Genomic DNA, 17,931 nt, shown 5'->3' on the forward strand with positions numbered 1-17,931 from the left:
AATAACTCGGCCTTCTTTAGTGGCAGTCGTGCTTTTGCCGTTAGGCAAACCAACAGGCGAAGAAATATCAGACAAACAAGTAAATAAATCAATGTTACCAGACATGTGATTCGAAGCGCCAGTGTCAATGAGCCACTCAATAGAGTTAAACGTACCAAGTTTAGTGTTATCCGAAGCAGAACCAGACTTGGAACCCTTTAAGGCAGCCAGTAGCTCCTTCCATTGAGTATCAGAAAGCGTAGGAACACTCCCACGATCAGAATCAGAAACTTGCTCATTGGCGCCACGAGCAGTACTACCAACTGAACCAGCAAAATCACCCCTGCCTTTACCAGTCGACCGGCCGCCACGACCGCCTCGACCACCACGGCCACTACGGCCACCACGACCCCTCAGGAAAACCATGAAGCGAATAACAATGGTCTTTATCATGACCAACCCGTTTACAGTGACTACATTCCAGGCGATCCGAAGACCGACCAGAAGCAGAACCAGTAGCACTGAAACCAACAGAAGTAGCAGAAGTGGCCTCCTGAGCCGCAGACACAGACTGCTTACGCTCATCAGCAATAATTTTAGCATAAGCAGCATTCATAGTAGGCAAAGGATCACTCATCAACAACGTAGACACAACAGACCCAAACTTCTGGGAATCCAAACCAATACAAACTGATGCAACATCGCAGTTTCATGCATTCTAGCATATTCAGCAGCAGCGGAGCAAGTACAAGCAGGCAATTTCAAGTAACTAGACAACAGATTTTGCAGTTTATTTAATTCACCATAATAAATTGCAACAGAACGACCGCGTTGTTTACAATCAGCAATAGCATTCTTAATCTCAAGAATGCGGGGACCGTTACCAAGAGAATAACGATCCCGCAAGTCATCCCACAATATTTTTGCATCATCAGGAATAATGATAGTGGAACGAATACTAGAATCAATTGTATTAAAAATCCAAGCAACAAGAGTAGAGTTAACAATACCCCACTGACGATAATCCGGAGATGTGGCAGCAGGCTTAGAGATAGTACCGTCCACGAAGCCGAGCTTGCTCTTGGAGCGCAGGTTATTGCGAATGGATCGGGACCACTCTTCATAATTGTCCACGGTAAGCAAGACGGGGCAAATAACTAACTGGGAACCCTCACTAGGATGAAGATAATAATCTGTGAAAGGCTCATACTTGGAGGGAGTAGCGTCCCCTTGGATGGAGTTGCGTCACCCATCACACCTCAAAGAAAATATGGCAGGAAAAAAAAAACAACAAGCGAAAGAAGGCTAGGGCACACCAACTCACGCTCCACAACACCAACGAGACGGCAAACAAACAAAGACCAGGGGCACGGAGCAGCAGCACGACACCGGAACCACCGTGGAACGACAAGGATCGCCGGCAAAAAAAACCAAACCCGACGCAAGATTGCGTGGAAACAAAACCAAACCCGACGCAAGATTGCGTGTAAACAAAACCGGAAAGAAAAAAAATTTTGTGAAGCTGTAATCTCGTTTGTGCGGAAGAAACAAAGAGAAACGAAATTCAAGAACAGGATCGAAAATAATCTCTAGTTTAGAGAGGCTGTGATACCATGTTAAACTCAGAGAAATATTGGAGAAAACGGCTTAACCTTGTATTGATGATCACACAAGTATATATACGTATAATACAAGGAAACCTAAACTCCTAAAAGGATATATTCCTAAAAGATAGGATATTCCAAATATACAAGATACAGGCTAATATATACAAACCCGACTCATTAATAATAAACTTAGAGGTCGTTTTGTTCACCTCAAATTCCACTACAATTTGGATTTCCTAGGAAGTACAAAATAAGATAGTTGTTTGGTATGCAGGAAACAGAGAATTCATAGGCTCAACCAAACACCCAAAACTACTTTATAGGAAATAGACAATGGAATTTAGTTCCCATGAAATAAGACTTCCCATGAGAATTAAGTTCCAACGGAAACCAAACGGGTCCTTATTAGTACGAGTATTATCACTCCATATTAGATGATAAAAACTAAAACTGATAGAAATAAAATAAATTCAACATGAAATATTTATTGAAATCAACAATATCTAAACACCTCAAAATTTCAACTTTTTCGAATGTATGCTCTATATTTTTACATGCTTATCTAACAATATCTAAACAACATGAAACTATTTTCTATACGTTTGCATGCTTATTTCACATTTGAACAATGATCAACCCTAACTACTCTCTCTTCTTTTGGCATTATCAAGTTCTTTCTTTTCCTCTTGAAGTTTTTTCATCTCAAATGATATCAACTTTCGCAAATTCTTCCTCCCTGTTATAGTAACATAATTATGTTTCGTGAATTCATCACTAGATGTTGTTGTTGTTGTAGGCTTCTTCTCTTGTAAATCATCCATCTTTCTTCCAAGAAAATCACGTTTAATGATACGTAAAAATTCATCCCTTGGTAAACTCAACTTATTTAATTTCTTTACATCTTTCTTCCATTTACGTATCTCTTTTTTGGCCAAAGTCTTTGGTTTACGATTACCTTCAAGAACAAGAAAAAAAGAAACATTAGTATGACTTGAATAAGAACATTAGAAATATTAGATGTATTTTTTCATCTTCAACAACACATAAAGTTAATATTAGTACAAAAACTATTTAAGTAATGCAAATTTTCGAATAATTAGAAATTTAAATGCATGCCATAAGTTCATCCAACTCTAACATTGTAAGTCGTCACGAGTTTCCTACTCTCCCTTATTAGTCATTAACAACATAGTGGTAACGAATGGTACGATCACATTACAAGAAAAAGTTCTTCGATCTTTCTCTATTTTCATGGATTTGGTGTTACTAAACCAATTATACAATTTTATCTAGATAGAATAAAAAACTATGGTGTAATACTACTAAAAAAGAAACAAAGACTAAAGAGTATCGTACCTTTTGCCATGGTAAATTTTCTGGTATTAACTGAAAGCACTAAAGTTGTGTCAATAGAATACAAATTGATCAACTTTTTTCTGCACTGATGAATACTATGAATGTAATGAAATATATAGAGAGTTTATATAACAAAAAGTTTGAGAAGTTTAATCCGACTCATAATTGGTTTTGTATTTAGATTTTCAAATTCATAAGTTTTCTACTTGAATTAGGTATTGTATATCAACTATAATTCCATCTTTTAGACTCTTTATTTTTCTAGAAATTGATTAAAAGAGTACTTTAATTTTGAAAATAGTTACCTTTACTTGGATTTACTTATTTTTTTAATAATAAAAGCTCTGTTACTGATTTTTTTTCCTAATAAAATTAGTTACGGTATATGATTAATTGACTAACAAGTAAGAATTCCCTTGCAAAATCTATCATTTGTTATCATATCTCCCTACTTTACGTTTATGACATTTATTTTCGGTTTAGTTTATTTCGTTCAGGCCCTGTTCACCCCAGCTTATTTCAGTTCAGTTTAGTTCAGCTCAGTTCTTGGATTTATTTTCGGTTTAGTTTATTTTGTTCATGTCCTGTTCTCCCCAACTTATTTTCAGTTCAGCTTCATTCTTTTATAACCATTTTGTTAAATATTATTATTATGTTGGTCTAATTATTATTATTATTATTATTATTATTATTATTATTATTATTATTATTATTATTATTATTATTATTATTCTATTATGATTATTATTATTATTATTATATCATTATCATTATCATTATTATTATTATTATTATTATTATTATTTCTATATATTATTTTGTTTATTATAGCTTTACTCATTATTATTATTATTAGGAGGAACAAAGTTTAGATCAAAAGCACAAATAAACCCACATTTTTTAGCCCATAAACCAATCAAATTGCGTCAAAACGGTTTATGATGCAGTTTTACGTGGTCCGACCAAATCATTATTTTCATTACTAAATATTATTATATTATTAAATCTAATTATTAAAATAGTAATAATAATTTACTTCTTAGATATTATTGTTATTATAAAATCATCATCAGGTATTTATATATTAATAAAAATAATATAAAAATAATTATTATTAATTATCATTATTATCATTAATTATTATTATTAATTTATGATTATTAATATTATTTATTTATAACTATCATTAAAAATATACAAAATACTATTATTTAGTATTACTATTACTTATCATTATAATTATTATTTAATGTTCATATTATTATTACTTGAATATTATTTACATATTTATTACATCCAATTCAATTCAGTTTAATTCAATTAAATTTAATTCAATCCAGTTCATTTCAGTTCAGTTCAATTTAGTTGTTTTATGCCGAAAATAAAAGCCCTCACTTCAATTCAATTTAGTTGTTTTATGCCGAAAAGAAAAGCTGAGTTCAGTTCAATTTAGTTATTAATTATTACATGCGGTTCAGTTTCTCTAAATTCAATTATATCACTTCAGTAATTCTCTCCGGTTCAGATCCTCTCAGTTTAGTTCAGCTGAGTTTCATTCGCTTCAGTTTCTCTCGATCCAAAAAAATTTTGATTTATTTTTTAAAATAAACTATTCTACTTCCTTCGTTCTGTTTTAAATGAAACATTGGATGAAATGACACTATTCATTGATCAATTTTGACTCCAATTTATCGCTATTATATAAAGAAAAACATAGTCAAGTGAGATCTTGTTAGATTCGTCTCGATGCATACTATCAAATTATAACTTTTTTATATTTTTTACGCGTACACAGGGCCGTTCCTGAATATTATTGGGCCCGGGGCAATAATGAAAAAAGGGCCCTTAATGCATAATATCTTTAACAAAATATGCATGTTTATAGGATAAAAAATATTTGAGAATCGACTAATTCATGTTTATCAACAACTATTTCTTAAAACAAAAACTTTTTCATTTTTATATGATTAATATATGTCTAATATTCACTCCATCCTAGAAATATCAGTACACTTATTAGGTCACGTAACTTAAGAAATAAGTTCTAGTGTGGTTATCAAATGTTATTTTTATTAAAAAAAAATAGATGTATGTAATAGGAGTTGGTGGGTATCTTTTACTGAAAATGAGAGAGATCACATAATAATAGTGGGCCTATGCCAGAAATAAAAGTATGTAAAACTGAAATGGAACAAACAAAAAAACAAAGCGTTCAAACTATTGTGGGACGAATGAAGTAGCCTTTAAAAAATTATATAAACTAATAACTTGACGAATAAAATCGAAAATATGAAATATATTTTATCACCCAACACCTATAAAGAATATTAAGAATCTAAGTATTGGCTTTAGATTGTAGACATTATTTTTTAAAATAATTTACAATTTCAAGGTATATAAGATATACAATTATACTGACTAAAAAAATAAAATAATATAATATGATAGTAGAGAGGAATGAAGAAATAAGTTGAAAATATTGTAAAAATAAAATATAAAAGAAAAGGAAAGTAACAATTAACAAAATTAATAGACAACTACAATAATAGGATTCGAACCGTTGTACCTGTGGTCTCAACATTCCCGCAAAAATCAACTACCATCTTTCCAATCAAATATATATATACCATTAACGCTGGATTAACTACTTAACCATTGGCAGATTTCTGGGCCCTGGGCGGGCGCCCCGCCTGCCCTGTCCCAGGGCCGGGCCTTCGCGTACACAACTATAGATATTAATGACTAAAGAAGCGCGTTGGATTACGTGAAAAAGTACGGAACGGAGGAAGTATTATATTCTTGAACCCATCAAAAGTTACAATGATAAATACAACCAGGATAAGCTACATAGTGGACAAGTAGGAGAAGATAATGGAGAGAGAAAGTAAATCTTTTGAGCAAAATTGTGAGATGGGTAACTGCCATTAATGGAAATAATATCAAGCAATGCAGGTTAAATGGAGTTGTAATTTACATTTTGATGACAAAAAAGATGATCACTTTCATCCAAAAAATGGACCTCCCTCATGATCTGATTATATATGACATTATTTCAAGGCTACCCATCAAATCCATACTCCAATTCAAGTCAGTTTCTAAACAATGGTACTTTTCTCTCTCCTCTTCAAATTTTGGTAATACCCACTTCAAATTATCCCCAATTTATCACCAATTTCCCCCAGTAAATTGTGTTTTTATTCAATCTGGCAATGATTATTTTCTATATTCTTTTGATGAAGATGTGGAAAAATGTGATATTTCTGCTAGTTATGAAAAGGGTTTATTTCAATTAGACATTGATTTTGATGGTTTGTTCAAAGATGATGAGATTATTGTAGTTGGATCATGTAATGGGTTGTTATTGTTACTACATTCTTTGTTGAGTTACTTGATTATTTGGAACCCTATTGTTAAAAAATGGAGTAAATTTTCATACCCATTATTGAAAAGTTGTAAAAATTGTGCTTGGGGTTTTGGGTATGTAACTTCAATTGATGATTATAAGGTTGTTAGAATAAGCCAAGTAGAAGAAAATATACTAGTTCATGTCTTTTCATTGAGAACCCAGAAATGGAAGCAAATTTATGATGATAAACTTGATGATTTTATTTTTACCCTTCATTCAATGCCTTGTTTGGCTGGGGTTTTGATCAATGAGACTCTGTATTGGATCATGAATAAACGTGGCGGTTCACAAGGGATTTTTGGTTTCGATTTAGCAAGTGAAAGGTTTAATGAAATCCGCGGGCTGATTCCTGGTGACGCGTATCTAAGCAGTTTTCGATTCTTAGGTTGTATGGGAGGGTTCTTAGCCATGGTTCGATTCACCAACCGTGGTGATGTAAGTATATCGATTTTAAAGCATAATGGACAGATTGAATACATTGGATTATATAGAGACATGGACTTAAGATCTTGCTGTGCTGTGTTTGGATTTAGTAAGGCTGGTAAGTTTTTGATACAGTCAAGTGATCATGAACTTGGACTTGTTGATTTAAGCTCATCGCCTAAAGAGTACACTCGGCTTGTCAAGTTCAACGAGCAAAGGAGCATTCGCGTCTTGAGCTATACTCCGAGTCTGATTTCACCTGATAGGTAATGTCTGCATACTCCCTCTGTCTCGAATTACAAGTTGCATACTTGCATTGTGAAATTACAGAACATAGAGAAAGAGGAGCTGTTAAGCCAACTATTGAATGATGGCTTACTGATCTATGGATGCATGATTCTTGATCTCAATTGCACATGTTTTTAATTGAAGTCATATGTAAAGACTAAAGAACATCAAATTTGTCATCACTTAATATTCATATGTTACATGATTATTGTTTATATTTCAGAAAAGTGTGTAACACTCGAGGTTGAAGCTCACAGTTTTCTGTGCTTTTATAGCTCGATTTTAAGACTTGTATTACCTGGTAAACATATGATCTGAATTGTCTGTGGATAACTTCAGATGGAGTATCATTACAGAGCTTAAGTTCTTATAGATATGTTGTTTTTTACAAACATTTTATCTCTGATCTTCAAAATATTCATCATTCACAAATTTGTAGGGGTTAGCTCTCAATGTCCTGACATTGTCCGTTAGGCCATATGGTATTATTATACACTCGAGTATATTTAAGATAAAACTCTATTTAGATCGTATATTATCCCATTTTCAAAGTGCCTCTAGTGAGGTTATGAGATACAAATCTTACTATTAGACCAAGTACTACTTGGTTATTTACTTCGTATATGGATTAATGGATACCACCTCCGTTTTTAATAGTCGCAACGTTTTGACTTTATTTTTTAAGGGGTTTATCATGGTGAAATTGTTGATTGAAAAGACAAACATACACCATGTTTCAATAGTTGCAACATTTAGATTATCTTTTAAGGAGTTTTATCATGGTGAAATTGTTAACTGAAAAACTCTAAAAATAATGAGAGATCAATATTTTCAAATAAGTTATATTCAGCTTGCTTGTAAGAGTTTTGACTTTCCTTATTCATCTTTCTTCGTAGTTCATAAACTTTGATAGAGTACAAATGAGTTGAATGTTACAAGATCGTTTATCTAGAGAAGATGGTAGATTTATCACACATAACTAGTCCATTTGTTCGTGTGTTCTTTTCACCTTAAAAAATAAGTTTTAGGTGCAATAATTTCAAACTAGGTTTGATCAGGTCTAATACAACACTCAAAAATAAGTTTCAATAAAGGTCAATCAAGGTCTAATAAGTTTGGTTCAGATTAATTTAATTAATTTAATTATTTCAAGCTTAACACAAACCTCTTTAGTTGTAATATTCACGAGGTTGTGACTTTCCCAACACTAGAAGTCTTGCTCATGCTCGTGAAAAAAGAGGAAGATCAAAATAGAGGATACATTCAAGCTAAAGAGATCCTTAACCAGGGAGTCTTGCATCACTAAGGTTCATTGGTCACTTATGTGAAGAAAACGCGCCAGAGTGGAATCAACTAGAGATGTCAAGTTGTGTTACAGTTACATACTATTATAGTATTATCTACTATACACATAACACAGTGATAATAACTCATATAGAAAGAACCTCTATTAGCAACATCAAAAGGCTAACATACAATTATTATTAGGTTCCATGAACTTCTTGTCCAGAAAAAAAAAAAACAAATGGTTGTTTTGTGAATTAATATAAATCTGTTTTTGGTAGATACACATAATAATGTATATAACTAACTCCGTTAACAATGCAATTACATTGTCATGCAATCAGTGAGGACGTGAGGTGTGTGCCAGAATTGTGACTTCAAAGTCTGCTTAAATCAAGTCATAGGAGCAGGAAATAGTTGTGATTAAAGCAACTTTTTTGATCATAGTCAATACACATAATTATGCGCTATTTGATGCTCAAAGCATATTGTCTTTCTAATATGCTTAAAACAATTGTCATATGGTTAATATGGGTATGTAATTTCTTCTACTCTTTGTATATTTTCTCATCTTTCTTGGTGTTTATACCTTGTAAATTAACTTTGATGTTGAAAATGATTATCATTCACAAATTTAGAATGCGTTCTTTTCACCTTTAATCTGTATATGTTAGCTATCTTTTGACTTCTTCTATTTGAGCAACATGGTAGTATATCCATGAGTATATTTATTATTTAGGATAAAATCTACTTACTAGTTTGATAGTTCTAAATATAAAACATTTAGATTGGCTTCCTGGTTGAGGGAGTTTCCTAAGCTTTTTATCCTTATAAAAAAAAATCTAGAAATATCAAGTATGCCTTGAGTGTACTTGTTTCTAAATACAGCAGAGTTTATATAGAAACTATACTATCATAATGTGTTGGGAAGGAATTAATTATACAAAAAAAAAAAAATGAATTATTTATATCTATGGCTTTAATAAAAGCTTTTGTTTTCTTTCTTGAGGGACTTTTATCATGGTAAAATTTGTTAATTTATAAAGATCTAATAATTCTCTAAGTTTCATATAAGACTGTCTTACCATGATTTGATTTATGATAAGACATGGGTTTGTTGTCTTAAATGAGCCACTTATAGTACGACCCTTTTAAGACAAGGGTGACGCATTATCTCAAAGTGACCTAATTTAATTCATTGAAAGACCCTCTAACATATACAAAATGACATTTTTAACGTACAAAATGACCCTTTTAATCTTTACGAAATAAAGTGAGATTGACTTACACTAATTTATGATAAGACAGTCTTACACAAGACTTACATTAATAAAAGGTTACATTCAAGGAAAAATTTATCATCATTTTCCTTGTATGAATTTCTTATCTTTTTATTGTTGACGGGGAATTTTTTTTTTTTTTTTACTAAGCAAAAGCATGTTGATGATGATTTAAAAAATTCTTGTTCGTTAATTATGATTCCTTTATGCCATTATTTAACTTTTTTCTTTATCAGTGTTGATGGGGGCGTTTGGTTCACAGAGGGGAAATGGTAAGGGTTTAAGAAACGGTAACAAGGAAAATGGAAAAGCAAACCCTTAGATATACTATGTTGTTTATTTCAAGATATCTAAGGAAAACCTTAATATATCACCACCTCTCCACCTCCACCACCACCACCACCACACTTTTACTTCAAAATAAAATCACTTTGCTGCCACCCCCGTCCCTTCTTTCGGTGCCGCCTCCCCCACCACCGTCCTCATCTTTCAGCGGCGCCTCCCTCACCGCCTTCTTCTTCTTTTGGCGTTGCTTCCCCCACCCCCTTCTCCTTCCTTCGGCGTCGTTGCCCCACCCATTCCCTTGTTTCGTTGTTGATTGACTCTCTCTCTCTCTCTTTCATTGCTAATATGGTGATGCTTATAGGTGGATGAGTGGCCTTTGTGTGGCGGTGAAGGAACTTTTTCTCTCTATTTCTTAGATCTACTTACCGGGGTGGTTGGTTTTTCATGGGTCATGGTTCGTTTGTTTAGTGAGTATGGCTGGATTTCGGGGTAGATTGTCGGAGGTGGATTGTCGGTGTGTGGTAATGGGTTTTCGAGAATATGGGTGGATTTTTGGGTGTCGTGGTGGTGTTTTCAGGAATGAGGGTGGGTTTTCGGGTTTGGGGTGGGTGTTCGGGTGTGGGGGTAGGAGAATCTCCGGCATGTGGTTGGCGTGGGGCTGGTGTCGAGGGTTGGCGGTGGGTGTGGTTTGGTGGTGAGGGTGGCGATGAGAGATGGTGTCGATGGCTGGGGGTAGTGCGACGATGGTTGGTGTGGTTGTTTAGTGGTTGGGATGGTTGTTCTAGTGGTTGGGGTGGTGGTCAATCATTGGTCAAAGTGACCATGGAGTAGAGGACGGAAAGGGTAAGTGAAATCTTGGGGTGTGGGTAATGGAAGTAGAGGAGTTTGGGAGAAAAGGAAGGGTAAAGGGAATTATTAAAATGTGCTAACAAACAACAAGTAAGGAAATCAACCTATTTGTTTCCATTATCCTTTCCTAAAAACCCCAAACCAAACGATAATTCGTTAAACTCAAAACCTCTAGGATCTAATATAAGGATATCTTATAAATTAATACCATTGAATAATCTTACGAAATAGAAACTAGTAGTAGTATTAGTTTTCTATGGTGGTAAACTACCCATTAAAAATCATAAATTGAAATAATTAATTTTACTAAGTTGAACTCCACTAATTATTACTATCGATCTCTAATAGATAGACAAAGTTAGTTTTCCCATTCTCTATCAATAAGCTAGTATTCTACTAAAATAGAACAAAATTATCCAAAAATCTTTCTGTAATCACCCTTGATGGAGCAGCTCTAAAAGCTATGAGATGTTCTCGATACAGCTTTCATATGACAGCGAAGCATAAAAATAAAATAAAGGAAAAAAAACTTGGGTTATATATAAAAAAAAAAATGTAAATTATAGTAGTTGTGTTCATATTCCTTTCTCTTCTCCTAACTTCTAACTTATATGGTCAGAAAATAAAAATTAGAAACCAAAAAAATAGGGATTTATCTGTCCAATAACCTAACGCCAGATGGCGTGTGGGCAGTGGTTGAAGCCGATCAACACAACAAGAAATAAAACAGAAGATGAGGTGGTGGAGCCGCTAAGTCCGGCGTCGCGTTTGTTCCACGCGCCGCAGCTGAACTGCTGTATAATAGCTATGGTTGGGTGTAAAACCATGATTAATGTTGAGGTTATTAAAGATGGGATTAACCAAACCATGGTTAAGCATCCTCGGATCTCCAGCAAGTTGGTAAGTTATCTTATAATACAGCTTTAACTTCCATGGTTCTATTACATTCTTTTTCTAGCACCACGTGAAAGTCAACCTTGTCTTTCTTTTATACTTCATCCGACATCTTAAAATATATTGTAGTTCTTATTTCTTTTCGTATGGTATTTAAGATGTATCTTTTGATATATAATACTTCCTCCGTTTTTTTAGATGTTATATTTTTATTTTAGGAAGTTTTAAATTAGATGTTACACTTTTATTTTGGGTAATAACTTCTTTCTATCTCTCTCCTATCACATGTTTACATGGGACCCTTTTATTTTTCATTCTCTCTATCTCTCTCCTCTCCAAAAATTACCTAGGAATCCGTGATTTGAATGTAACATCTAAATAAAAACGGAGGAAGTAATTCTATTTCGAATTAGAAAAAAATTATATAAAAAGTTGATTTATGAATGTATACATTGAGGTGAGTTTAACAGAACTTTACATAAGTATGTTTTTTTGTATACATTAATAAGAATATATAGTCAAAGTTTTTAAAGTTTGACTTTCAAAATAAAAACGATAATTATATTTTGAAATTGAGAAAATAATACTTTGCTTTTTATGGATATCTTGAATTATTCCTTTGTTTTTTTTAGAGGATCCGTTTTGAGTTTTGATACTATTTACATATGTAACTTTGATTTATTTTATGTGATTTGTATTTAAGGAAAAAAAAATATAGTCATGCGTGATCTTGTAGGTTCATCTCAATGTATATTTTTATAATATCAACTTTTTGTAATTTTTGCTTATTGATTATTATAGATATAGAGGTTTAAAATAGTACATTAGCATGTGTGTCCAATGAAACGGATAAACTAAAAAAAACAGAAATAGTATTGTTTTGTGTCGATTTTATAATATAACCTACCATCTTTTTTAATTACAAGATTTTTTTCATAGAAAGTTTCATGTTAATTACAACATTCCTTTATTTAGTAATGTATTCTTTCTATTTGTATCTTATCATATTGGTACGACGTACGATCCTACTTTTCATTTATCGCTATTTCTTTTTTATTCACATGGATTTTTTTAAAACGTGTCAATGAAAAATGTCGTAATTATTACAGAAGGGAGGAAGTTAAGGATAAATTTTCAAGATTTCAAATTAAACTGTATTTTTGAAGAATAATTTTTTTTTTTGACATCGAAATAACTTACGAAAAAAACAAAAACAACAAACAGACAATAATTGTGCAAAAAAAGAAACAGGATCTATATTTTGGGACGGAAGGAGTACATAACTTAGTGGTTGTTACATTTTTACCTTCATCTTATGGAAGAATGGAAGTAATAATTTGTTCTAATTCAGTAATTTGTATAAGAAGGTGTACTTTTTTCTTTGAATTTGCATTAACTTTACCATGTTATTGAATTAACCAAAGTAGGTATTTCATCCCAAGAAACATGGCAAACCAGTTGGATGGATTCGTACCAAGGTGAACGTAGATGATCATGTTATTGTTCCGAATTTGCATTCTCATATAAACTCACCAGATAAATTTGTTGAAGACTATGTTACAAACTTAACTCAAACTCCCATGGACTTAACAAAGCCACTATGGGAAATCCACATCCTAAACATCAAAACAAAGGATGCTAACTCCATTGCAATCTTCCGAATACACCATTCAATAGGAGATGGTGTTTCTCTTATGTCCCTAGTCCTTGCTTGTACTCGAAAAACCTCGGATCCGAACGCAGTTCCTACGTTTCCTACAGAGGACAAGAAGAAGAAGAAGTTGTTTGAGAATAGTAGCTCATTTTGGTTGTTAAGTTGCTTCTTGTGGTTGTGGTTTGCTTTGAAGATGTTGTGGAATACTATTGTAGATTTATGCTTCTTTTTGGCTACTATGATTTTTCTCAAGGACACCAACACTCCTGTGAAAGCTTCTCGTGGGACTGAAAAGGGTCCTAAAAAGTTTGTGTATAGGATTCTTAGCTTGGATGATATCAAGTTGGTGAAGAATGTCATGAATGTGGTATGTTTTCTTTTACTACATGCTTACTTAAAAGAACTAATTTAAGGGTATTGTGTAAAGAAACCACCCATAATTTGTAGGTTTACTAATGAAACTAATCAGTTATATTCAGTTGTTGTTGTGCATTTTGAGTTTCTAGCTAGGTTTATTGAAAACCGTTGAACTCCATGTTTGTTGTGCACATGTGAGTTGTCCCACTTTAGAGAAAGAAGAAAGAAAGTACTACATTATAAGCTAGAGGAGCTACTCTTTATATTGCCTATTGATTTTAGTATGGAACCTCCTCTAGGTTTGTAAGTTGACCGGTGGGTTGCCCTAGGCCTATAGGGTTGTCGAGGCCTATCTGATCTATGGGGTGGTTTAGAGGTGATCATGGGTCGGGTTGGGCCAAAAAATTCGCGCCAAAGCCAGTTCTTTCGGGCTGGGTCTAGTGGGCTTTTCAGGACATTTTCGGGTCGGGCTGAAAATTACCCTAATTTTTCAAATCTAGGTTTCCCGTAACCTGGAATTATTGCCCAAAAAATCGGGTCGGGTCTGATCACAGGCCAAAAACGTGTGCCCAAAACCCGCTAATTTTCGGGTCGGGCTCACCTTGATCACCTCTAGGCTCTAGGGTGGTTGTTTGGGAAACCTACAAGTTTTGGGTGGTTTTTGTGACCATTTCCGAGTAAAATGTAGCTAGTTTGTTCTAATGTAATTACTGGTGCTGATGCTTGTTTCAGACGATAAACGATGTGATTGTGGGGATTACTCAGGCAGGTCTGTCGCGTTACCTTAACAGGAAGTATGGTCAGTCTTCAACAAGCTTACATTAGAATTTTCATTAATTGAGTTTTATGAAACTGTAAGTTATAAGAAAATGTCATCAATAATTTTGCTAATGCACATGTTCATACATTCAGGTGAGTCTAAAGGAGATCAAAATGTCCAGCAAAATCATTTGCCTCAACATATCCGCCTTAGATCAACCCTCCTTGTAAACATCAGACCAACTTCCAAAATTCAGGTTTGAGTCTAGCAGCATTACTCATTCTAATTCTGCTTTTGAAATTGCTCCGACATATCATGTTACAACAATTCTGTATTTGCTTATAATTACAAGCGACGTAAATATCAAGAATGTCTTGACCTAGTGGTTAAGATTGAGGTGATGTGAACTTTAGGTCACATGTTTGAATTTCCCTCCCCTTCTTTATACTTTCATTACTTTGTAGTTTAGTTCAGTTTAAATTAGATGAAGCGAAAAGGGCTTGATAGTTCTTGCTGAAGTTGGTAGTTATTTATATAATTGCATTAGTTGGTAGATAATAGTAGTACCTCAAAATGCTACGCCAATAAATAATCAATTTATTTAAGATTTTTGGACCCTGAAAAATGAGTCGTCTACATATATCGTATGTCACCTTGTACATCCTTTAATTTGAGTTATCCCGGCGCATAATTCGCTTAGTAACACGGGTAATTATACAGGATTTAGCAGAACAAATGGAATCAAACGATCCCAAGAGAAAATGGGAATGGGGGAACTCAATTGGTTACATCCTTCTCCCATTCGACATTGCATTAAGAGACGACCCATTAGATTACATACGCAAAGCTAAGACCACCATCGACAAGAAGAAACAATCTCTCGAAGCAGTTTTCACATTTATATGCGCGGAATTTATTCTAAAGGCACTAGGCCTTGGGGTATGTATATATGATACTTTGCTCAAAAGCATAATGAATATACTACTTCCTCCTTTTCGTTTTAAATGCAACAAATAAATATTTTATATCTTACAAATAATACTCCTTTGTTGCATTTAAAATGAATCGGAGTAAGTATATGATTGTATGAAAGTAATATTAACCTCATAGTTTTGCAGGTTACTGCTACTATAACACACAGAGCTCTATCCAATGCTACCTTGTCCTTCTCAAATGTAGTCGGTCCAAAGGAAGAAATAAGCTTTTATGGTCATCCCATGACTTTCCTTGCTCCTAGCGTTTACGGCCACCCACATGTATGTAGCAATTACCATGCATAAGTATTACCTTTTGTTTTGAATTAATAGTTGCATGAGGGAGAGGTGGTAGCTCAATGGAGTACCACCCCGAATTTCAGGGCATTGCCCAGGGTTCGAATCTTCATCACAAAATATGTTGGACATTTAATTCTGGATTGTTTAACCTTGTACCCAGCTTTTGAGCGGGTGTGCCCTGCAGGCTAGTAGCCTACAGGGATTGATCTTCGGACTAGTTATCTTTCCTAATAAAAAAAAAGAATTAGTAATTGCATAAAGATGTTACAAAATCTCATATGGAACATCATTCACAATAAACTCTTTTTTTTTTTGTCTACACTAGATTCATTATCTTTTCGATATTAGAATTGGTATTCTAATTAAGTTAATAGTTTAGAAAGAAATGGTTTTAACACGTAAAAAAGTATATATTCGATCACCTAAAAACTTTAATAGATTTAGGGAAAACTCTAAGTATTCTTCTAATGATCATATTTAGAAGTATTTACAATGATAGTCATATATAAGTCCTAAACATGTTAGGAAACTATTAAAGATAACGTAGTTATCCTACTTGATAGAATATCATATATGATATACTATTGTAGCGATAAGAGAAGTCCACTATTACTAGTGCTTTAACGGAGTTTCCTAAACCTTGTAGTATAATGAGATGATTGATTAATGAAAAAAGGAATGACCGATATTAAGATTATGATTAGTTATCAGAAGGAGAAACTTAACAGAAACCAATAATATTTGGATAATAATACATTAAATTACAATCCTACACTGACGAGTTTTTTTTTCTATCACACCCTCGCAATATTAACATAATCAGATAATTATTACCCATGTTGATTTACAAGGATAAAGTCTATTATAGATGGTAAAATAGAAAAAAAAAAAAAGTGCATTGTTGTTTGTGTATGAACAAAGGATGGTGCAATAAGGGAATAAGATATACTTCTATGCAGGTCAAATAATTATATGGTATTGATGTAATATTTCTATCTGGTCTGTTGCAGGCTTTGACAGTCCATTTTCAGAGTTATATGGATCAAATGACTTTGGTTCTAGCAGTTGATCAAAATGTGATTCCTGAACCACACAGACTATGTGATGATATTGAGGAATTTCTTGCATTTGCAAAAGAAGCAGCTCAAAAGAAGAAAATCTTCCATATCTAGAAATTAGAACAAATGTATTGTTTACACGAATAGATTAATTATATATAGAGCAATACACACTTTTTTTTCCCAAAACAATACAACATTAAATTAATGATCAGATTCCTTTCATTCTATTATTGCATGCATATGCATATGAATCTGGTCAAAGGTGATCTATCTTGTTTATATCAAATTTGTAAATTCTAATTGGCTGCTTAACAATGATTTGTGGGTTTTTAATTGAATTTTTTCATTGAATAATGTAAAAGTGGGTTTTAATTTTCAAAATATGCTAAAAAGAAAAATAAATTCTCTGCGTATCGTCCATGTAGGACAGCACGTGAATTTTTTTTTTTTTCAACTTAAGTAAAACCGCTACTTGAAGTAGCGGTTTAGTGTAAACCACTACTTCAAGTAGCGGTTCATTAATCAAGTAGTGACTGAAGTAATCCCCAACTCCAGAGTTTGATATGTGCTTGCAATATTTTGCCCATGTAAGTAGCGGTTTATATTTATAAACCGCTACTTGAAGTAGCGGTTTATTTTTAAATAAACCGCTACTGTGAGTAGCGGTTTTTCTGGGCAAAAACAAAAAAAAAATCAGTTTCTCGCGTGCCGTCCTACGTGGACGGTACGCAGGGAATTTTTTTTGGGGGGGGCATATTTTGGGAATTAAAAACCACTTTTGCATTATTCAAAAAAAAAATTCTTTGTAATTAGAGTTTTTTTTTACTCCATATGAGTCACGACTCATGAAGGCATTATAAAGTACAAAGAAGGGTCCTCTCAAACAAAACCAAAAAAAGTGCAAAGAAGAGAGTGGGAATTTGAACCTGTAATTTATCGTTTACTGCACCTTAATCTTAACCATTAGGCCAAGATATCTTTAATTTAAGGGTAATGTTATATGTAGCCCTTAGGGCTACATATAAGCATTAAATACATTTTCTTTAAGTGGAAACAGTTTAAGAATTCAAGACACATTTTTACATCAACTGAGGTAATAAATGCTTGATTCAATATTTTATTTCCATTTTAAGCACCTTATACATAGCCCTAAGGGCTACATATATCATTTTCC

The 17,931-nt window shown here is 33.3% G+C and overlaps 2 protein-coding genes across 4 annotated transcripts; both read left to right on the forward strand.

Annotated features, from left to right (window-relative positions):
- The first annotated feature begins 5,769 nt into the window (after positions 1-5,769).
- Positions 5,770-8,978, forward strand: LOC104888254 (F-box/kelch-repeat protein At3g23880). The gene is made up of 2 exons (XM_019248507.3): positions 5,770-7,037; positions 8,688-8,978. The coding sequence occupies exons 1-2, from the start codon at positions 5,923-5,925 to the stop codon at positions 8,716-8,718; spliced, it is 1,146 nt and encodes a 381-aa protein (XP_019104052.2). The 5' UTR covers positions 5,770-5,922; the 3' UTR covers positions 8,719-8,978.
- A 2,018-nt stretch (positions 8,979-10,996) lies between these two features.
- Positions 10,997-16,968, forward strand: LOC104888253 (wax ester synthase/diacylglycerol acyltransferase 6). Of its 3 annotated transcripts, none has more exons than XM_019248508.3 (7): positions 10,997-11,657; positions 13,079-13,672; positions 14,395-14,461; positions 14,575-14,678; positions 15,143-15,361; positions 15,541-15,678; positions 16,707-16,968. In XM_019248508.3, exons 1-7 carry the CDS (start codon positions 11,436-11,438, stop codon positions 16,866-16,868), a joined length of 1,506 nt encoding a protein of 501 aa, XP_019104053.2. In that variant the 5' UTR covers positions 10,997-11,435; the 3' UTR covers positions 16,869-16,968. The 3 variants fall into 3 exon arrangements, with proteins under 3 accessions (XP_019104053.2, XP_019104054.2, XP_057249504.1); XM_019248509.3 differs by having other exon boundaries at positions 11,001-11,657; positions 13,559-13,672; XM_057393521.1 differs by having other exon boundaries at positions 11,517-11,657; positions 13,076-13,672.
- The last annotated feature ends 963 nt before the right edge of the window (positions 16,969-17,931 follow it).

This window comes from Beta vulgaris, chromosome 3, assembly GCF_026745355.1.
Source record: "Beta vulgaris subsp. vulgaris cultivar EL10 chromosome 3, EL10.2, whole genome shotgun sequence".
In the NCBI taxonomy this organism is placed as follows: Eukaryota; Viridiplantae; Streptophyta; class Magnoliopsida; order Caryophyllales; family Amaranthaceae; genus Beta; species Beta vulgaris.

Excerpts from the sequence above, each read along its gene's own strand:
- LOC104888254 (XM_019248507.3), top strand. The coding sequence starts at position 5,923 with ATGACAAAAAAGATGATCACTTTCATCCAAAAAATGGACCTCCCTCAT. Across the intron at positions 7,038-8,687 it reads AGTCTGATTTCACCTGATAG|TGAGGACGTGAGGTGTGTGC; the intron begins GTAATGTCTGCA and ends TCATGCAATCAG.
- LOC104888253 (XM_019248508.3), top strand. The coding sequence starts at position 11,436 with ATGGCGTGTGGGCAGTGGTTGAAGCCGATCAACACAACAAGAAATAAA. Across the intron at positions 11,658-13,078 it reads CTCGGATCTCCAGCAAGTTG|GTATTTCATCCCAAGAAACA; the intron begins GTAAGTTATCTT and ends TAACCAAAGTAG. Across the intron at positions 15,362-15,540 it reads TAAAGGCACTAGGCCTTGGG|GTTACTGCTACTATAACACA; the intron begins GTATGTATATAT and ends ATAGTTTTGCAG.